The 20,803-nt window shown below is 43.3% G+C and overlaps 3 protein-coding genes across 12 annotated transcripts; 1 reads left to right on the forward strand and 2 right to left on the reverse strand.

Moving 5' to 3' along the window:
* Nucleotides 1-477: 477 nt before the first annotated feature.
* LOC135626943 (probable galacturonosyltransferase 7) lies at nucleotides 478-6,531 on the forward strand. Of its 3 annotated transcripts, XM_065132785.1 has the most exons (10): nucleotides 479-747; nucleotides 991-1,019; nucleotides 1,107-1,160; nucleotides 1,261-1,317; nucleotides 2,294-2,489; nucleotides 3,098-3,153; nucleotides 3,476-3,771; nucleotides 4,235-4,592; nucleotides 4,685-5,227; nucleotides 5,832-6,531. In XM_065132785.1, the coding sequence occupies exons 1-10, from the start codon at nucleotides 603-605 to the stop codon at nucleotides 6,111-6,113; spliced, it is 2,016 nt and encodes a 671-aa protein (XP_064988857.1). In that variant the 5' UTR covers nucleotides 479-602; the 3' UTR covers nucleotides 6,114-6,531. The 3 variants fall into 3 exon arrangements, with proteins under 3 accessions (XP_064988858.1, XP_064988857.1, XP_064988859.1); XM_065132786.1 differs by lacking the exon at nucleotides 1,261-1,317 and having other exon boundaries at nucleotides 478-747; XM_065132787.1 differs by lacking the exons at nucleotides 1,107-1,160; nucleotides 1,261-1,317.
* A 530-nt stretch (nucleotides 6,532-7,061) lies between these two features.
* LOC135626944 (L-ascorbate oxidase homolog) lies at nucleotides 7,062-10,931 on the reverse strand. Its single transcript, XM_065132789.1, has 3 exons — nucleotides 8,848-10,931; nucleotides 7,653-8,765; nucleotides 7,062-7,565 (listed from the first exon to the last, which is right to left on the reverse strand). The coding sequence occupies exons 1-3, from the start codon at nucleotides 9,087-9,089 to the stop codon at nucleotides 7,268-7,270; spliced, it is 1,653 nt and encodes a 550-aa protein (XP_064988861.1). The 5' UTR covers nucleotides 9,090-10,931; the 3' UTR covers nucleotides 7,062-7,267.
* Nucleotides 10,932-14,986: 4,055 nt separating this feature from the next.
* LOC135626945 (zinc finger CCCH domain-containing protein 53-like) lies at nucleotides 14,987-20,466 on the reverse strand. 8 transcript variants are annotated; one of them, XR_010492507.1, is made up of 12 exons: nucleotides 20,057-20,465; nucleotides 19,489-19,926; nucleotides 18,203-19,317; nucleotides 17,935-18,114; nucleotides 17,622-17,807; nucleotides 17,412-17,509; nucleotides 17,054-17,314; nucleotides 16,828-16,957; nucleotides 16,435-16,644; nucleotides 16,243-16,319; nucleotides 15,633-16,146; nucleotides 14,987-15,244 (listed from the first exon to the last, which is right to left on the reverse strand). XR_010492507.1 is itself a non-coding variant. In XM_065132790.1 (12 exons), the coding sequence occupies exons 4-11, from the start codon at nucleotides 19,255-19,257 to the stop codon at nucleotides 16,286-16,288; spliced, it is 2,154 nt and encodes a 717-aa protein (XP_064988862.1). In that variant the 5' UTR covers nucleotides 19,258-19,317; nucleotides 19,489-19,926; nucleotides 20,057-20,164; nucleotides 20,242-20,465; the 3' UTR covers nucleotides 15,504-16,146; nucleotides 16,243-16,285. The 8 variants fall into 8 exon arrangements, 4 of the variants coding, with proteins under 4 accessions (XP_064988862.1, XP_064988865.1, XP_064988864.1 ...); XR_010492506.1 differs by having other exon boundaries at nucleotides 14,987-15,256; XR_010492508.1 differs by lacking the exon at nucleotides 14,987-15,244 and adding an exon at nucleotides 15,320-15,411.
* Between the last annotated feature and the right edge of the window lie 337 nt (nucleotides 20,467-20,803).

The following is a 20,803-nucleotide window of genomic DNA, read 5'->3' on the forward strand; positions in this document are numbered from 1 at the left end:
ATAAAATATATTATCCGATATTATTTTATAAACTTATTTTAATTTTTTTAATAAAATATTTCTCGAGATATAAACATATTTTTTCTTTCTTCTTCTTGGAGGAATCTTATCATATCCCTCTCTCTATAGATGATAAATAATAAAATTATATTTTAATATTATTTTTAAGGATAGCTAATAGCAGTCTATTATCAATAGCAAAAAAAATAAAAAAAAAGAAAAGCAAATAGTAAATAGTAAATTTTGTTTCAAAAAAGTTGGTAGTTTTATTAATCTAATTAATATTTTCACATGAAAGAGATTTATTTACGGGTCCGACAGGTGGGTCCCGTAAAGGGCTTATTTTAATCAAGAGACTTCGCCAGACACGGTTTCAATGATTCAGTCACACGATCGCTGACGCGTGTCCACGAGCAGGGAGTGACCGTGATTCCTGCACCGGAAAACTCGGGTAGTACCATTTACACGAGAAGGTTTACACTCTCCCCCCGCTCGCTGCTCTCTCCGCTTTCCTTCTTTTTTGTGTTTGCGGAGCCAAAGCGAGTGAAGTGAGAGGCGAGACTCTGAGACCGGATGAGGAGACGAGAGGAGGACGTTAGGCTATGAAGAGTTTCGTGGCGATCTCGACCACTCCGCCGGCGAAGCGTCGGTGGCGCGCCCCCGCCGCGGTGGTGCTCGTTCTCGTCTTCTTCTCGCTGCTCGTACCCCTGGATTTCCTCCTCGGTCTTCACGACCGCTTCCCCTCCGGTGAGTCGCTAGGCGGCATTGGCTGCTGCCTTTCTTTCTCGCTTCGATTTGTCCTCGGCTGAGGCGCGGCGAGCGATGCTCGTTTGATCTGCATTCGGGTCGTGGGTTTTGGATCTTGGTAGTTGTAGATCATCCTGGTTGGGGAGTCCGAGAGTCAGAGATCTGCAGTGCTGATTTGTTGGAATTAGGGATTTAAGTGTTACTGGGACGAGATCTTGATGTTGGTTTTTGTTACTTGCGCAGGTTACTTGACTGATGATCGCCGACCTCCGGTAAGCTTCTCATCGGACTGTGATAGTCTTGAATAGTGTAAGTTCACCTATTAATTGACATGTCTACAAAACGTTGTGTCGGCACAGGAAACTAGTTCTTGGAACTTTGGTCGTTTGGGTGGTGTTGGTAGTTCTTCTGAGGTTACTTTCTCACCGTACTACTGATTTACTTGATATAAGATGTACTAGTATGGTTCCTTGACGGCTGCTCTTCCTTTCGGCTTGCATTGGCTCATATCAGGGTGATGTATCAAGCATTGAGAGGCTCGTCAAAAGATTTGAACCCACCTTCTCAAAGGTCACCTTTGCTTTCTTGAAATGTCACCCTCCATCATAAATTTTTTTTTTGAGTGGCCTTCTTCTTCAGTTTGAAGTTTTGAGTTTAGTGAATGGATGGTGCGGCATCCAACTACTTATTGTTGTCTCAAAAGTTCTTTTTAAATTTCAGTTCACAAAAGCATCATGCGTGTGCAGTTCTGTTTTTGTATGGCATGGGCTTAATTCGTTACTTATTAGATCAACATATTCTTGTTTTGTTTAATCAACATTGAAATGCCATCCAACTATGTAGTGCATGGGAATTGTCATGCTTGTTGCAGGAATCCATTATTGAAAAACAGCTTTTCCTCTCTGGTGGCAAATTTCCAACCATGTCATTGTTGACTGGCACAAATTTCCAAGTTTGCTCTACCCAAAGTTTAGAAGCATATATATATATATATATATATATAGGACATCCTTCCAGGAATACGTGGTTTCATGTTTTGGTTCTATCTTCTCAAAATTGGTTCTAGAAGAGCCTAAAAGTTTGTTCAGTTCGGTGAACTTGTGATATCCTTGTTTCCACATACTTCACAGCTAGAGTCCAAATTATATATCTTAGTATTTGTTGATGTGCTTTACAATGAATCTGAATTCAACAACTTGTCATTGTATTATGTTGATGTGCTTTTAAATTTGCCATTGAGCTAAGCTATTCTCATGGATTGAATTGCATAGTTATTGTTATGCTACTACAGAGTAATTTTTTGCATTATTTTGAGGTTCATTATTTTGCTAGGATTGAAATCTGTCAGGCTGATAGGATATTCTGCAGTAAACTTCTTGTCTGGCTTTTCATTGTGTTATTGGCCACTGTGCTGCTTTATGTGGTTATTTCAGTTCTCTAATCTACATCTTAGTGAGATGTTTTATCCATAATATCTATCAGTCTACAATCTGTGAGTTGTCTCAGTAGCTTCCTCAAAATCAGCTCTTTTTTTTGTGTTTTTCAGGATGCTAATGGGAGTGACCTGTCCAAAACTGGTGATCTGCTAAATCAAAGGCCTGACACTAACTCCACAGGGCAGTTGGTTGTAGCAGGGAAGGGCACTGGTTCCAACTCAAAAGAAATAAATTTGAACTCTCGCTCTCAAATAGAGAATACCAGTACCCACTATAAACCAGAAGTCATCATTTCTCACCGGAAAGGTATGCAACATCAAATATTCGAGGTTTTTTGCCTTCACAAGTTTCCAGTTCCCATATTCAAAGATATAGGGGAGAACATAAGGACCAAGTTTAGACTTTGATGCATAAAAACCACAAAGAGATTTAGGATATCAGGATGTACCTGGGCTAGGCAGTTGGTGACCATTTTCTTAAGATACATATTTGAAACTGAGGGAAGGTGGTTGCAAGAAAATGGCAACCTACCAGGGTGGTGCTCTCATGTCTTGCCCTCTATTTGTCTCTCAGCAACAGACTTTCTTTGCTAGCAAGAGATTCTTAATCATGACAAACATCCAATATATTTCATATGGTATGGACTATGGAGTAATAATTATAATAATTTACCTGCTGGATCTGGAATTTTCTGTTTTCTGGTTATGTACATTTATCAGGAACAGTAATGTATTAGTATAAACTGGTTTAGGGAACCATTTTTGTTAATATTTTGACTGGTCCATGTAGATTAGTTGTGTTCTAGTTCATCAGGAAATTTCTCGATGCTGTTTACTCTCTGCTTAGTTCTTATTGTGAACTTTTTGTAGAGATCCAAATGCTATTGATGTTCCATATTGTTTTATTTTTTGCAGCTTTTCCTAAACCACAAGTAGTTCCATCAAGATCACTTCCAGACTTGACTGCAAAGGTAAGAGTTACCTTTCTGTAATAGCAAATCGTTATGTTTGTATGAACGAATGGCATATTCCTAAGAAATTGGAGCAAGATTTATGATATATATTGTGAGAGCTATTTCTGTAATATACTAATATCTTTTTTACACAGACATACTACAATCAATTAAATTCTATGCATGTTGCATTACTTAATTGGCACTTTGAGTGTTTCATGACTGACTGTTGCTATTATGGATTCATGTCACTAAAGTGAAGCCATGTATGTTGATTGTTTATTTTGTTTATTATTTCACAATGTAGAACTGACAATAAAATTTGCACGTTCTCCTCCAGCTTGGTAGCAGGGATGTCAAGAAGAGTAATGCTGAAGGTGGAAATGGTGATGGAATCAGAAAAGATTGTCAGTTTACATTTGGAAGCTATTGTGTTTGGTCCACAGAGCATAAAGAAGTAATGGACGATTCTACTGTGAAGAAACTCAAAGATCAGCTCTTTGTCGCCAGAGCTTATTATCCAAGCCTTGCAAAACTTAATGGACAACAGAAGTTATCTCATGATATGAAGCAAAACATACAGGAACATGAGCACATGCTTAGTGAAGCCATTGTTGATGCTGATCTTCCACCATTGTAAGCTTTAAGCTTGGTCAGACGTTAGGTTTACAGCCTTTCATTTTTTAAAGTTTGCATGTGCCATTTCAGATCTTTAACTGCTTTGCAAATGCATGAAAACATTCTTTTTTATGTTGAACTACAAAGGTCTAGAATAGATCTATATCCTCCGGTTTGCCATCTGAATTACTTTTATAATAATATCTCATGTTATAGGCATTGACCCTCTTCTTGTTTGTCTAGCAAAGCATACTGTGCTAGATCTCATGCTATACTGTCATTGGTGTGTCATGGCATTCATTGTCTTCATGTAATCTCTAATTGTTCTATCATTTGGGTCTTTTAAGCATTGATTGTATATCTAACCACAATATTTTGTCTAATGGCCATTGATATCAGTTACTTATATACACCAATCTGTTTTATCTTGCTAATGATTCCATATGATAGAAAATGAATAGAAATTTGTCTTGGTTTTCAGTGTGGAAAAGAAAATACAGAAAATGGAGCAGACTATTGCAAGAACTAAAGCATGCACTGTAGATTGCAAAAATGTTGACAAGAAACTTAGGCAGATCCTTGATCTTACTGAGGATGAAGCCAATTTTCATTTGAAGCAAAGTGCATTCCTCTACCAACTTGGCGTTCAGACCATGCCCAAAAGTCTTCATTGCTTGTCAATGAGATTGACAGTAGAGTTTTTTAAATCACTGTCTGCAGATTCCAAGAACTCTCATCCTAATAAACTTGACAGCCCAAATCTTATGCATTTTGTAATTTTCTCCAAAAACATACTTGCAGCTGCAGTTACTATAAATTCAACAGTTGTGAACTCTCAGGTGAGTAAATTTTATCTTTATAACAGGGGCAATGTTATAGAAGTTGTTTTATCTGCTGGTCCTTGATGGCATTTCTTTTTGTGATTTAATAGGTCAGTCAAAATATGATCTTTCATGTTGTCACGGATGCACAAAATTACTTCGGTATGAAGCTTTGGTTTGTCAGAAATTCTTATAAAGAGGCAACTATTGTGGTCATCAATTTTGAAGAACTTAATTTGGAACACCTTCATAATGATGGCCTCACAAAGCTATCATTGCCTGTGGAATTCCGTGCTTACATTCATAAAACTGATCAACCAACTACACAAATGAGCACCAAGTACATAACAGTTTTTGGTCACTCCCACTATCTGCTTCCAGAAATATTCAAAAATCTAAAAAGGGTGGTGGTTTTAGATGACGATGTGGTTGTTCAGCATGATCTATCATCATTGTGGAACCTTCACTTGCAAGGAAAAGTGAATGGTGCTATTGAGTTCTGTAGGCTGAGATTTGGTCAGCTGAAAATGCTTTTGGGCAGAAACAGTTATGATGCTGACTCTTGTGCATGGATGTCAGGATTAAATATTATTGACTTGGAGAAGTGGAGAGAGCATAATGTCACCAGGACATACTTGCAACTCCTCGAAAGTGTAAGTGATATAACTTCTGAGATTTTAAGTCAACTGTGTTGAATTTTATGATTTTTTTAAACCTAAATTTATGAATATGGAATCATGAAAGAAAAGTATACTTTTTCATAATTAAGTTATTGAGTATTTTTAAAGGTTTATCTGATTTATGCATTGCCAAATTATGGAAGCAGGCAAAAATGCTTTTTCATGCAATGCAAATCATTAACAATTATGTATTCCTAGAAATCACTGAACAATTGTGCATAAAATTTTATCACCTGATTTTTTGAAAATATTAATTCTTAAGTGCATTTCCTAATTTTGTTTTTACTCTTTGGATATTTTCATTAAGTTATGCATCTAATTCTTATCTCTGAATATATATTTTTAAAGAACTGATTCTAATTCATTATGTTGCTTAACCATTATATGCAATTTCCCACCTGTTAGAAAATAGTTTTCACTGGATGATTCCAACCACATGCCTGATGTTAACACTGAAACGAATATATTAGTGTGCATGTCATTCTTAAATAAGTTCCTTTGGTTCTTGCTAGGATTATATATATACTTAATGAGCTTTTTTGCGAGTCTAACATACATTTGAATGTGCTCATGACAGTTCGGAACAAAGAATGAAGTATCTCTTAGAGCTGCAGCTTTTCCAGCAGGCTTACTCGCACTTAAGAATCTTATATACCCCCTCAGTGAAAGGTGGTCTTTGCTAGGGCTTGGCCACAACTACAGTGTCAATGTAGAGGATATGAAGACTGCTACATCATTGCATTACAATGGCCAAATGAAACCTTGGCTTGATCTCGGTATACCAGAATACAAAAAATACTGGAAGATATATCTTACACAGGATGAAAAGTTTATGGATGAATGCAATGTAAATCCATAGCTGATACTGTATCTTTGCGTAAAGTTTCGGCATGTCCCCAACAGTGCAGGTAGACCGGTGGCGGATGACAAATTAATCTTTCGTTTGTTCTCTGATACTAGAATATATTCCTGTATGTTGGTTGTCAGAATCTAAGGGTAGCCGCATCAGGTAAAATGAGGACAAAAAGCATTCTTAGAAAATTAAGAGGTTTGGAAGAGAGCTTTGTAAAGCCATTACTAGAGAAAGCAGCTGAGGGTCCTGAGACTAGACACTGTCATGGTGATAAGTCAACGGAAAAAAATCCTGGTATAACCAGAGATGTGATTACAGAGACCGCGGAATGTAATGTCGCGGTTCTGGTAATTGTGTTCTGACTATGAATGTTGATTTTGCCATTCATATTCTGATTTATATCGTGATTATTTTTCTGGTACCATCAATCTGATTGGTGCCGATTGCATTTAGAGTAGATTTAATTTTTTTTTCCCTCCCTTTTCGGTGGTCTGCCATTGTTTAGTTATCTTCCTGAAAATTGTATGCATGATATAGATTAGAACTTTAATGCGTGGCATATTTATTGAGAAGACTATCTGAATGCAAACTATCAGCAGAAGATCTTGTTTACCATAGTAAAATTGTTTATCCCACTTCTATTTAATCTCACCTGCCCATCAAAATTACTATTTGTTTATTAAAGCTTGGAACGCCTTATTTGTTGATTATAAATATACAAATTGAAAGAAAGCTGTGACTTTTATACTCCTCTTTAGAATTGTTTGTGTTGCATAAGTTGTTTTCGTGTACACTAATCTTATTCTGCTACATTCAGTGTAACCATATGTTCATGACTGTAAAGCAGGAAGCCGAATGTAGATCAAGTACTGAGGCTGTGATTGCGTAAAAGATGGGAATTAGTTGTCTATCATCAACCACGGCATGATGAAGAAGAAAACATTAACAGCAACGGAGGTAAATCTTGAGGCCTTTCGTATATATAAATCATAACATTTTACTTGCGATGAGGAGAACCCAGCAAATTTAGAGCCGAATACATCACAAGACTAAAAGGCCCTGCGAAAAAGCCACTTATTAGTCTCACCTGCCTTTCTCCTTCATCAGGTATCCTCTCGCTCGCTCTCCACAGAGGGCGGCGCCTGTTCCCGTCCCTGCAATTAGACATAGGGTGGCGGCTTCGGGAGGCTGGCAACCACACCGCAGAGCAACGTGTTGTCCGGGATGTTGTACTCATCCCTCAGGGACCTCGCCGGCGACACCACGCTGATGTAGAGCTGCTGTCCCAGGTAGTGCCTCTCCCACAGCTCCGACCGCAGGCTCCACATCCCCGCGTTGTCGAACGTCAGCATGATCGCCGACCATGACCTCGGATACACCTGTATCGTGTGCCGGCTCACTGCGTCGAGAAGGTTGTACGTCCTCCGGCTTGCCGGCGTCCACTTCCCATGCCCCATCCTGCATCCACAACGTCAAACACCGACCTCGTCAACCATGGACCGGAACTCCTCTGCCGAACTCAGGCGTGCAGTGATATTAGATTACCCGACGGCGAAGAAGGAGTAGCCGTCCAAATGGTACGACTGAATGCTCCTCTCAGGGTTCTCGAGGATGATCTCGATGTAGTCCCTGAAGGTGGCGTTGAGGACGTTAGGCGTGACCGTGATGCTGGCACTGCTTTCCGGTGGTTCGTCGCCGATGGTGTCGTACTTGAACACCTTGTCGGCGACGCCGTAGTACTCGGCGAGCTTGAGTGGGGTGGGGGACTCCACATGCGACGCGCCGTTGAGCGCGAAGCGGCGCTTCCCGTTGACGAGCCCGACGGAGCTGGCGAGGTTTATGGTTCGGGTGATGTTGATACTCCCGTAGTGGTAGGAGCCCTGGGGGTTGGGCCGGGCGGCGCTGGCGGTGAGATTCCACCGGAAGGACCGCCACTGGTTGAAGGACCATGCCCAGCCGACTGGCCCCTCCGGCAGCTCGGGTGACGGAGGGACGCTGGAGCCGGCATAACGGATGATGCCGGTCGCGGTCCGCATGTACTTGGTGAAGCGGGTGGAGGCGACCATGTAGTAGTCCTTGGGCTCCTGGTTGGCCGTGACGAGCACCGAGAAACACTGCCCGACGTGAATGTCGAGGGATTTGTAGTCGTTCTGCACGGTGTGCGACCCGTCCATCTCCACGAGCTTCATCAGGTGGGACTGAATCCGGAAGTTGAGCGACACCTTCAGGCCGACATTGCAGATGCGGTAGCGGTACGTCTTCCCGGCCTCCATGGTGAAGAGCGGAGCGTCATCTTCGCCGGCGGCGTCCTTACCGGGGCTCCCATTGATGATGACGCCGGCCGGGTTGCCGATGGTGCGGCCTGCGTCGAGGAGCTGGGCGAGGGCCTTGTGGCTCTTGGTGTACCAGTCACCGATGAGGACGGTGTAATCATCAGCAGGGTCATCGAAGGGCACGGGGATGAGAAGGCGGCTGTTGACACGAAGGCCGCCGAAGCCTCCGGCCGCCCTGTGCATGCCGACGGAGGGGAAGTAGAAGTAGCTTCCGATCTGGTCCTTCACCTGGAAGTGGTAGGTGTAGTTTGTGCCAGCAGCAATAGGGCAGTTAGTGCCCGGCATGCCATCTTGCCATGAGTTCTTCCTGTGCTGGATTCCGTTCCTGCCACCACATAAAGCATGTATGAAGAGAGCAAGCTTATCAGCTACTTGCGCCTCGAGGTGCATGGAGATGGAGAACAGACCAGGTGAAGAGGAAGGGCTCGTCGAGGTGGTTGAAGACGTTGATGACGATGTTGTTGTTAGTGGTGGAGTTGATGTTGGGGCCGGGGAACTGGCCGTTGATGAGGATGACCTGCTGAGGGACGCCGAGAGGCGAGGCGGTGCCGTACGTGACGTTCCACGTGAAGAAGAGGTACGGGTCCTCCGCCTTGACAGCGGAGAGGCAGAGAAGAGAGAGAAGCGCAAAGAGCACGACGCTCGACATCTTCTCGCCCGTTGCCCTCCCTACGCTCGACGCGGAGGGAGGAGAGCTCGGCTCGTGGCTTTACGACTTGGGCTCCGGTGGGAGTCATAATTTATGATGGATTTGGCTTTGAACCTTTCAAAGGCTTTCTCTCCATTGCTCGGTTCTCCGTGCTTCTGCGTCCTGCTCCTCAGGCTGCATTCCACCAGATGAGGAGGACCGAGGAAAGAGCGAGAGGGGCGGGGGTAGCAGAGAGGATTAAGTTGCAGGCTGCATTCCGCCAGATGAGGAGGACCGAGGAAAGAGCGAGAGGATTAAGTTGCAGGCTGCATTCCACCAGATGAGGAGGACCGAGGAAAGAGCGAGAGGGGCGGGGGTAGCAGAGAGGATTAAGTTGTGGGGCCAGAGTGGGCCACACGCGGAGGCTACGCGAGTGCAGGGTCTCGTAACAGAGAGGAGCGCACGGATCCGGGTTGTGTGTTAGAGAACTCCGGATCTGATACCACCAACGAACCAACCATTCGGTAAAGCTGATTCACCTCGATATTCTTCTTCGGGGTTGCTGTGGCCTTCCCTTCCGCGGCAAGCTTTTACCGTGTTACAGCTTTTACTCACCCCCGTTTGGATAGGACTCGATGAGCGGTGGTAGAACTAAGTGTCGCGGGAAGATATCATTCACATCTATCTTAGTTTTATGTCATTTAGATTTATATGCATAGGTTTATCGAGAGAGATTTCTTCACCTGATCTCTTAGACACTTAAAAAATTAGTAACCCAATAAGTATGAGTGCAAACATGAATAGTCAAAAAAGATAAGATCTCATCATTTTTTTACATGATTGTAAAGAGATAGAATATTCTATGAAGAGGTAACTTCTAACCACTTTCAACAATCTCTCCTCGGCCTCTTATCCACGTGGGCAAGAAGGAAGGGGATAACATGTAACTACCTACCTTGGATATCTACTCACGTGGGCAAAAGGGTGGAGGGTGACATTATTTTCTTCTACGGATACTATGTGGTGGTTACATGATGAATGATAATTGGTTAATGACATACTCATTATTTATACCCTCTCTCTCCAGAAGGCATGCTTCGGGGCTCTTGTCAAAGGGGTTCGAAGTGAAATGTTTGGTTCATCTGACATATCAAGCTCATACCTCTTCGTTCCATAGTCGACCTGATGACATGTTTAGTTCGTTCGACACGAGTTTATTTGACATATTTAGTCTATTATACACCTCGTATCATCCAGAATGAGTTTGCCCGGAACATCCATCAAGAATCCCCTCCACCATTGTTGGTGGCGATTCAGTACTGACTTGCTCCTTGTATTATCAAGGGACATGTCTCGGTCAGATGTGGTCGGAGTTTCTAACCTCCATGCCTTGAGCGAAGGTAGAGGTCGGGTACCCCGACCTCCACACCTCTAGTAGAGACGGGGGTCGAACTTCCTGACCCCTATGCCTCAATTGTAGGTGGGGGTTGGACTTCTCAACCTCTATGCCTCAAGCAAAGGTGGGGGTCGAGCTTTCTGACCTCCATGTCTCGAGTAGAGGTGGGGGTTGAGCTTCTCAACCCCAATGCCTTGGGTGGAAGCGAGGTTGGTCCTCCTGACACCTACACTTAGGGCATAGGCAGGAGTCGAGCTTCCCAGCTTTCTTGACCTTTGTGCCTTGGGTAGAGGTGGGGTCAAGCTTTCCAACTTCCTCACCTTGGATAGAGGTGGAGGTTGGGCTCCCTGACCTTTGTGCCTAAGCCAAGCCGGAGGTTGAGCTTCTTGACCTCCATGCCTCAAGCACATTTTGTTTTATGCTTCTCGTCATGATGGGTTTCTTTTGACACGGGTCGGGTTTTTTTTTACTCGTATGCCTCAGGTTTCGTCTAGTGTGGGTTGGATTTCTTGACTCTCATGTCTCGGATACATTTTTATCTTGTTCCTCTCATTATAGTGGATTTTTCTTATGTAGGTTAGACTTCCCGACCTTCATGCCTCGGGTATATTTTGTCGTGTGCCTCCCACCATAGCAAGTTCTTCTGATGTAGGTCAGAACTCCCGACCTCTATACCTTAGGCACATTTTGTCTTATGACTTCCGTTGTGGTGGGTTTCTTCTAACACGAGTCAGGTTTTCCCAACTCTCACACATCGAGCATATTTTGTCTTATGCTTCCTCCCGTAACAAGTTTCTTCTAGCACGGGTCATAATTTTTCAACTCGCGTGCTTAAGGCACATTTGTATGTTCCTTTGGTCTTCGTGCATCGGTCACTTTTGTATTTTCCAATATGGTCTTTGCATATCGATCACTTGTGTGCTTTCTAAAGTGGTCTTCGTATATTGGTCACTTGCGTGCTTTCCAAGGTATCCCTTCGTCAATTGATGTTCCTTTAGAATCGACCCGAAGAGACACTTGTAATTATCATAGGAGGAGAGAGATTGATCACCTCCTTATAAATCCCCCTTGAGTATGATGGATTGAGGCATATTCTTCTATTTGAGCCTCCAAAACCTCCTTAGGAGCTACCTCTACTTAGGCTCGATTTTCTCTAAGGTGAGTTGATTCTTGGGTTTCTCGTCTTCGTAACACATCAGCTCAACAATACTTCGGTCTTCCAACATCATGCACTTCCTCCTCTATAGATTCCTTTCTCGCACCAGCTCCTCCTGGTCTCACAGCCACCGGTCAACTGAGGAGGTCAATGTTTTGTCCTTGGATAGCCCAAGGGTAAGGGAAGTCCCAACCTCCCCCTCATTAGGGGAGTCAATTCTCGTAAACCATATGGTTCTTTGGGCCTTAGAGTATATAAAAAGTACATACGATACAAATTCAATGGTGAGTGCATAACTCTTGGATCATTTAAAGTCCTTCCATTCCAATCAAGTTTGATATGCAAATCCCTCAATCTAATCACCATCCGTTCGACCCCATGTTAAAGTCCTTTTTGCTTGTCTTCTAATTCTTTCGAGATGAGACTTCATTTTTTTTCCTCCACCCCATGATAGTATTTTGCCTCCAATGGTGGAGGATATCGCTCTCACAAATGGTGCCCAACTCATGACTTAGTAATGTTCATTAGAGAATACTGACGCATCGGTATTACCCTTACCCGTAAACTCTTTACTACTTGCTTTAAGCTGTGTAAGGGGAAAAGCGACTATTGCTTGATTACTAGGGAGGATTTCAAAGTTAGTAGTGCCCCTTCTAACAATAAGGGTTACAAGGAGTGCTTCTTTCATATAGATTCAGGTCGAGATTGAGGGTTCAATCTCGTTTAGTTGACACACCCCATAAATAACACACTTTCATTCTTGTCAAATGAGGAAGTTGATCAAGTGCTCCGATTGAGAGATAAATTCTCTTCTTCAAAGGTTGTCTAAAAGATGGATGAGGACTCGCTGATCAATGCAGGTCTCAACCTAGCCCCATAAGGTATGACTTAAATGTCATATAAGTAGTTTTAATCTTCTATAGGTACACCTTTGAAGTATGTCATTGCCCTTCTATAGGTAATCTTCTATAGTTTTAATATTGAGGTATGTCATTACCCTTCATGGCATTACAGATAGTTGACCTATCGAACTTGGCTTTAAGTACATCCCTACAGTCAAGATGATAGGGTTTATAATAGGGGCAAAAAGCATGGAGTGAAGATATATGCATGCATAGTATAGTTGGGGGTCCTTATGCTTACGAGTGGTGAAGTAGATTTACCGCTCCCTCTCGGAGGTTTTGATTGACACGTGCTACCACATTAAAGTGCTTGTAAGTTAAGTCATGGTTAGCCTCTTCATTTTCTCATTGCTTACCCCTTTGTCTTTGGTTTATAACATCATGATTACATCACAACCCTCATTAACTGTGTACAGAACGTCAACTCTGTCATTCACCAATAGTCGCTCATGATTGACAATCTCCATAAAGAAGTAAAGGGGCTAAAAAAGGAGAGAGGGGACCCTACACTTATTGCCAAGGTAGAGGCTCGAGGGGCTGAGCTAGCAAGGCAACTATATGAGGTTGAACGACACTTTACCAATTATGCCGAGTAGTTGAGAAAGGTCTAAAGCAACAACCAAAACATGGAGCAAGTCGACGTAGCCAATTAGTAGGTCATGAGCATCACTAAGTAGGTTCGAGGCTTGAAGGTGGCATTGGAGACTTAGCAACGCATGATACTAAGGTATTGGGAGGAGACAATCACCGACTACAAGGCCGTCGCTAGGTTTAGGAGGGGCTTCGAGAGATCGAGAGTCATCTTATATTAGTACATGTACTATATCGCCTTAGCCTATTTCAGGAATAGATACATAAGGATGTAGCTTAAGGTATATTCGTTTACCAATTACCCCGAGGATTAGTACATCCCGATAGCGCCTGAAGTGCCTTTTAACGATGGTATTGACTCGCTACCTCATCTTGATGCCTAGCCTATTACAAGTCATCGAGTCTATCATGACTTGCTTCGTGTGTCTTTTGTTTGTAGCATTATTAGGCTTGTTCGTATGATCAATCCTGTATCTTGGTAGGTTTGGACCTCATTTTAGATGTAGAGGCTCAACTAAATTGATGTAATCTATTTTAAGGCAATAGAACTTTCTTTCTTTAGCTTATAACACTAACATCTTGTTAGCTATAGGTGCCTTGTAAGCCAATCACGTGAGCAATATCACGTGTGACATGCTATGTAGTCTTTTTACTTATTATTATTACTAGTATTTTCATACTTTATGTTACATGTTGTGCATATTATGGTATCAATGAATCTATGCAATGAGAATCAAATCGTGATAAAATTATAATAATTAGACTAATTCACCTTTAAACACATACCCTAAATAATCTTAATCGTATGTTACTCGAGAGAGCTATCGAGATAACTGGATAGATTAGTATGTTGTATACTCGTCTATATGATATAGGCAAATGTTCTCATAGTTGCTCATATAAGGACACTAGGGATACAGTGCAAGTGCTCGTTCTAGAATGAGTTCATTGATTGATCCGCTCACAGAATATTAGATGGTTAATAATACCTCATTGTTAGATAGCAATTTCGTGATATCAATTGTGTGTTTGGTCCTTAGACTTGAGACATCAAAGATGCCATATAAAAATACTTCGTTCTTTGATACTGGACTTATAGGCCTAATGGTTCCAAATCTAACATAACTAATCATCGGGAGTGGTAGCCAACCTTATGAGGATAATTGAGTATCGATAGAGGATCATCCGCTCTCGATATCATAAAAGATCCTATGTGTTTTTGCTCAAATAAATCTCTAGCCAAGGTCATTCGGATTGAGAGAGAAAGTTCTCACATCTGTAGTTGATGAGTCGAATGATATTATAAGAGAACAATTCATTGAGTTATAAGAAGTTCTGATAGATATAACTTATACCAACTCGATATTAGTTTTAGAATATCACACACATATGATAGGTGTTGCAACGAGTTGAGATTCAGATATGAGATATCCGCTAGAACCCTTATCTTAATATAATATAATAAACTAATAAATTATTATATCTCGTGAATAAAATCCAATAAGATTATTAGATAAAGATCAACTAATCAAGATATTTGAATAATTAGATAAAAATCCAATACCCAATAAAATATAATTCATTAGAGTTAAAAGTCGACATAAATCTCTATAAATATGAGAGAACTAAAGGGACATAAGCTATATATTTCAAAATAAAAATCTACTTAATAAGCAAAACAATCGGCAACGTTCTCCTCCTTGAAGGTATAGAGGTTTGGTAGCTGCATACACCAATCTCAGGTCTATTGATGTTGTGAATCTGGACAAAACATTGTAAGCATGATTCCTAGCATCAATGACCCCTACGAGGAACCAAGAAAAATGAGATCCAAAAACCTAGATTGATGGAAACTCATCACAGATAATAATCATGCAAGGCTAATTCAGAATGCATAGATTGTGTAGGAGATGAAATCTCATGCCCACATGGAAAATGGATCTAAAACAGAGACAGGTCTCTATCTCATGTGTGGAGGATCCACAGCTATAGCTGGTTGAATGCTTGCCTTTGGAGTCACCTCTATGTTGGCCTAAGAGCTTATCCACTCATACTGCCAACTCTTTATCTCATCCTGTTTCGAAATAGTGACATCACAGAGTCTGCACCCTGGTCCTTCATTTTTCCCTCCCTGCTCCCAAGGCTTCAAATAAGAACATAATTAACCCAAACATTTCTTATAGAACAACCCAATTGGAGAAAACAATGAATCAAAGATGTGGGTTTTGGCACATGGACCTCACATAAAGGTTTTAACATGTATAGTCTAGTCCTCCATAATACTATTTACACTGTTTCCTGCAAATAAAAATTCAATGAGAAAGCCCAACATATTCTTTTTCTCACATCCTACTAGGCTCTAGTCTTTTCATTACATACATGCAAAACACTTCAGCAAAACTAGAACATCTTTTTAATAAATCCTTTGTCTACTATATTGATGTCACCTACACTGGATCATCAAATAAAAGTAAAAGGTAAAGTAAAAGCCATATGATAGTGTACAAGAGAGAGACTACCATCAAGGAGGAACACGAACGCTTGCAGGCATGCACAACTTCCAACTCTTCTCTTTTGCTCCCCATACACCCTGACTTGGAAGTAGTCCATCATCTCTGCTGCTCTTTTTTTTCCTGCTGACCTATTCCGTCACAGTAATCAGTCTGGCTTTATGTCATGTTCTTTGTCGTCGTCTGTATTCTGTGTAGTAGATTATTATATATCTTGGTGGGTTGTGATGGGTAGCTATAGATAGTATTAGTTGGTGGCAATAGCAATATCAGAGGTAGGGATGTATGGCTGGTGTATTGGCTGATTGATTGCTCATAGATGGCAGCTATTCCTTGTCATAATTCTCTAATTTTCTGTAGATAAGGGAATGTGAGGTGACACTGGAAGACCTTCCTATAATGCTTACACTTAGAAACTATAAGGAAAAAATTAGAAAAAAAAGGGGGGAACCATAAACCTTGAACCATTCTGCAGCTTCTCTTTTCTTATGTTCCACTATCCTTTTGCTTTACTAGGAGATACCTGATAGAAATCAAGCAAAAGTTCCAAAATGAGAAGAAACAGCCATAAGCTACTAGTGAAGTTTTCATGTAACAAAGGGCAGAGATCGAGGCTCACCTTTAAGGGGAGGCCTCGATCACTCCACTGGGATTCTTCAGGTCTACATTCCAATTTCTCCTTGACCAGAGAACCTGCTAAAGGTCACAAATGATCTGTAGTAAGTTTTATGTAGAAGAACCATTGCAAACTTAGTTCAATGAATTTGTTCAACAACAATTGTGCAGCTAGTGTTTCCCTTTTCCTTTTTACCTTGGCATCTGGAAGAAGCATGAGCTGAAGGAAGGCATGTCTAGAGACAAAGTGGTGGGCAGCAATGTGGAGGCAAGTAAGTAGTCCTTGGTGCTGCTGTTGTTCACAATGTATGAAGTAGCCACGTCTTCACTGGCAGTGAAAGAGTCGAGCATGGATGAGGATTTTGTCGGGGAAGCAAATGGGCTATCAGGCAGGTTATGCTCAATGCTGCAGCCAAGTTATATGCACATTAAACAAATTTACCCATCTTGCTTCGGAAGGAGAAGAAAACATGACGGAACACATTATTCACTCATTGTTTGTTTATGTTGCACTTCAAAATATTGCAACTGTAAAAAGAATTATATGGGAGAGAACAAATAGTAGGTTGTTTGATGTTCAAGCAATTACCTTGGTTGGAAATCACCGTCTTCTTTGGGGTTCGGCTCACCAGCAGATTCCTCCTTATCTGCCTTCTGCTGGAGTAACCCATCGGAACTGTTGGGCTTCTCTTCTGGTAACACGGCACCGAGGCTCTTTTCTATATGAAGAGCATAAAGTCAACTACTAGCAAATCAAGCCATTAACTCTATCTTCAAAAGAACAACAAGAAAGTGGTCATGATAAGTTAACATACCCTCTGTTGGTGATCCTTCATGGCTACTGCTGCTACTACTGCTGGTATTACTGCTCCTATCAACATCACTAAGTGATTGAGTGACTGCGATAGCGGGGGAGTTGGAGAGGCCACTTTTGTTGAGATTGAGCTGGAGATTCATAAATCGACTCCCTTGCAGCTCAATGGCTCGCTGCAGTTCTGCTGCTTGTTGCTGCTGCTCCATTAGCTTCCTTCTCAGCAGTAGTTCCTGACTGCTGCCGTTGTACAACCTCCTTGCTCCTGTTATGTCATCAGAAAAATACTTCACTAACCTTAAAAACAAAACATACTGATAACAAAGAGAAAAAAGGGAGAAAAACTGGTTAGAGGATCTAACCAAGCTGTTGAAGGTCATAGGCTTCGGTAGCGTCCAAGGCTGTGGGAGACATGCACATAGAGAAATCACCTCCTCTCTCAGCATGCTGCTGCTGTTTCCTGAGGTCAGAGGTTGCAAAAGGCCACCATCAAACATGGTTACAATTCAGTGGCACAGATCAAAACCCACAATAAAAGATACTTCTTATTAAGGATGAGGAGGGAAGAGTGCCTGTACTTGTCGGGGACTTTTCCCTTCTCCTTGTAGGGCTTGACAAGAACTCGGGAATCACATACGAAGTGCGGGTTGCCCTTAGCCAAGATCAGCTTCACAGTCTCCGGGTAGACGAAGGTCACGAAGCCAAACATCCTCTTCTGCTGGTAAGGGATCCTCACGTCGTGCACAGGCCCATAGATGCTACGAACCGAACAAATAATCGCTAACTAAAGATTAGAACATGAAGGCAGAGGAAGGGAGATCATAAGCATTGAAGAACTGTAAAGCCATGTAGCGATCTGTAGGAACAAGAGAATTATCAACCAACCTAAAGTAGTTAGAGACATCCTCCTCGCTGAAGATGCTGTCAGCTGGGAAGGTCAAGTAGATCTGCCTCGAACCAGGATTTGCCATCAAATCGTTTCTTTCGAATCTTGATCTGCAGACAAACTTGTGGGTATCATCCCCCCCCAGCATCAGTGCTGCTGCCGCCGCCACAGCTGTAGCCCTGCGGCAATTTGAGATCCTCGAATTCAAAGACGCATCACTGAAACAGACGCCAAGTTGCAAACAATTTAATGCGAGAAAGATGGTACCTTTGGCTCTCATTTTGCTGCTGCTGCTGAAGCAAGAAGCTCAGGGAATTGCTGGAGGACAACGACGGAGATGGTGGCACTGAGCCCGTCTGGGAGTATGGAAACGCAGAGGCCATGAGCTGTGAAACGCCATCGATCCTCTGGCTCTTAGACCTTAATAGCAGCTCCTGGCACTGCTGCTCCAACACCGCATCCATCTTGGTGCCGCCGACCACGGAGGGCGCGACCACAGCTTCCTCTGGGAGCCCATGGAGGAACCGGCACGCAGTACCATTCTTGCAGTAGCCCCTAGCAAAGTAGAGGCACGGCCTCCATCCGAACCCGGCAGCGGGATCACCGAGGCCGAGGTCCGCGGCGGAGCAGCTCCGACGGTGGTAGTAGCCGTCGACTCCCGAGCCCACCCCGTAAGGGAAGAGCGTACAATCGCCGTTGCTGCTGGGGCTCCGACACTCGAGGTCCGGTTGAAACACGTCGCCTACGTGCTTCGAGGCGAAAGAAAGGGGGTAGCTGTAATCAGAGGCGGCGGCGGCGGCGGCGGCGTCGCTGAGGAAGGAAAGCTGGTCCGAGCGATGAAACTCATCAATTAGGTCCCCACCGTCGCCACCGACGCCATAGAAGGGTGACGCTCTGAGATTACCGGGGCTCATGAGCTCGTCCGAGTTCTGGAATTCGTCCGACGACCCATTCAGACCGTTGCAGCCGCTACTGCTGTCGGAGCGCCATGAGGACGGGGAGGAGACAGCGAGCGGCGACGGGAGCCCCCTTGCGGGAAGGCGGGAGGCGGAGTTCTGGCGGAGGAGGAAGGGGGAAGCCGAACTGCCGCCGCCGAATGGCGTGCAGGGGGCAGAGGAGCTCGGGTCCGGGACGAGGCCGAGTTCCTTCCAAGCTTTCAAGACGAGGGAGCGCAGGAGTGACTCGGGGCCGAAGGCCAAGCGAATCATCTCCTTCTCGCCGTGCTCCTGCAGCAGGAGCAACCCCATGATCTTGGGGGCGTGCTCCGGGTCCAGGTTCTGGATCCTGGAGAACACTATCCTCGTCGCCTCGTAGGCGTCCATGCTTAAATCAAATGATTGGAGTGCTAACCCTCCTCCTCCGCTTCTCCTCTTATAGCAAGACTGCAACAAAGAAGCCCAACCAGTGAGAGAGAGAGAGAGAAGCGAGTATTAAAGGTTGATGTTCGCTCTGCGGGGCTACCATTAAAGGACATCAGAAACAAGTGATAAGAGAAAAAGGAGAGCCTAAGCATGCCTTCCATCACAATTGAGTAGTAGTATTCGGGCACTTACGCTTTCTTCCCCTCACTTGTAGTTCTTCAAGGTTGCAGCTCCCTGCCACCGACTGCCTCCATTTCCGACGACGAGAACAGCTCTTCGACTGCAACGCCACCGTCTGCTATTACTTCGCCTGCAGAGTTTGGCCTCTGACTCGCGTATGGTCCCTATGCTCCTTCTCTTCACTTCTCCCGTGCTTTAGCCACACGGAAGAGATTTGTGAGATTTAGCAGACAAGGCAGTGGTTAAGACAGACCCCTCCACTCCACCCCCCCCCCCCTTCCTCTCTTTCCTAACCTCGTTCTTTTGCTGTCCATGTTGAGCATCATACTTCATACCACATTCCGCAACAGGAGCTCACGCATCACTGACATTAGCTTCCTTATCACAGAGAATGGGATGAAAAGGAAGCTCGTGCAGTCGTCTTCGCCAGCTACAGCTTCTACCTTACTGCTGCAATAATTTTGTTGAGTAGACGACAACCATGGATGGTAAGTATCTGCTCAAGCAAGCTTAACGTTGCAAAGGTGGAAATGACTTGGCTTTACCCTAATCTAAAAGCAATAAATGACTCGAGACCTACCAAAATCCTTCTTCTGCCAAGATAGGAACTCAAAAGAGTACTGGAGCTTCTATATGTCTGACATCATTATCAGATGGCACAGTGGCAACTGGCAGGTACTACTGCAACCTGCAAATGCAAGGTTATTCTGCACTTGGATCTCTAATAGATAACTCAGATAGATGCATAGTGTTTCAGGAACGAACACGGAGTAGTAACAGGGAGCTGATCCATCTCCGGTGGCAGCGGTCCTCGGAAAGCAATGATTAGTGGTGGCATTGGAGACGTCTCCTGCTGCTGCTAATTGTTGCTCACAGTAGAATCTGGGAGCCACCTACCATACCTGTGGTTACATGTGTCCGATAGAGACGCAAACTGAGTAGAAACGTAGCCGCTTTTTAAGACCAAGATGTCGCCATTACTACTGTGGTAGTTGTGGTCTTCTTCCAGGAAGTGCCTCGCTGGGAGACTCCTCTTATTAAGGACTAATGTCCTTCTCGAGCACATCCCCCTTCCAAAATCTTGAGCATCTGCAAAGTACTAGATATATGAGAAATATCTTTAATTATATGAAACCAATCGTCTAACTCAAGAATAGCCAAACTTATACCATACTCACATCAAGCCAGCTAGCTCGCTAGCTACCTGCTCTTCCAACTTGTACCTGTTGGTTGCTTAGATTTTTCTTCCATCTGTTCTTCCATGAGAAGAAGCTCCTTCAGCTCTGTGGAAATTTCTTTCTCAGAACCGGATCTTCAATACTCTTGA

The sequence above is a fragment of the Musa acuminata genome, chromosome BXJ2-11, assembly GCF_036884655.1.
Source record: "Musa acuminata AAA Group cultivar baxijiao chromosome BXJ2-11, Cavendish_Baxijiao_AAA, whole genome shotgun sequence".
Lineage (NCBI taxonomy): Eukaryota > Viridiplantae > Streptophyta > Magnoliopsida > Zingiberales > Musaceae > Musa > Musa acuminata.

Excerpts from the sequence above, each read along its gene's own strand:
- LOC135626945 (XM_065132790.1), bottom strand. The coding sequence starts at position 19,257 with ATGGACGCCTACGAGGCGACGAGGATAGTGTTCTCCAGGATCCAGAAC. Across the intron at positions 17,510-17,621 it reads AAAGTCCCCGACAAGTACAG|GAAACAGCAGCAGCATGCTG; the intron begins GCACTCTTCCCT and ends CTCTGACCTCAG. Across the intron at positions 17,315-17,411 it reads CTATGACCTTCAACAGCTTG|GAGCAAGGAGGTTGTACAAC; the intron begins GTTAGATCCTCT and ends ATGACATAACAG.
- LOC135626944 (XM_065132789.1), bottom strand. The coding sequence starts at position 9,089 with ATGTCGAGCGTCGTGCTCTTTGCGCTTCTCTCTCTTCTCTGCCTCTCC. Across the intron at positions 8,766-8,847 it reads GAGCCCTTCCTCTTCACCTG|GAACGGAATCCAGCACAGGA; the intron begins GTCTGTTCTCCA and ends ATGTGGTGGCAG. Across the intron at positions 7,566-7,652 it reads TACTCCTTCTTCGCCGTCGG|GATGGGGCATGGGAAGTGGA; the intron begins GTAATCTAATAT and ends TTGTGGATGCAG.
- LOC135626943 (XM_065132785.1), top strand. The coding sequence starts at position 603 with ATGAAGAGTTTCGTGGCGATCTCGACCACTCCGCCGGCGAAGCGTCGG. Across the intron at positions 1,161-1,260 it reads GTGTTGGTAGTTCTTCTGAG|GGTGATGTATCAAGCATTGA; the intron begins GTTACTTTCTCA and ends GGCTCATATCAG. Across the intron at positions 3,772-4,234 it reads GATGCTGATCTTCCACCATT|TGTGGAAAAGAAAATACAGA; the intron begins GTAAGCTTTAAG and ends CTTGGTTTTCAG.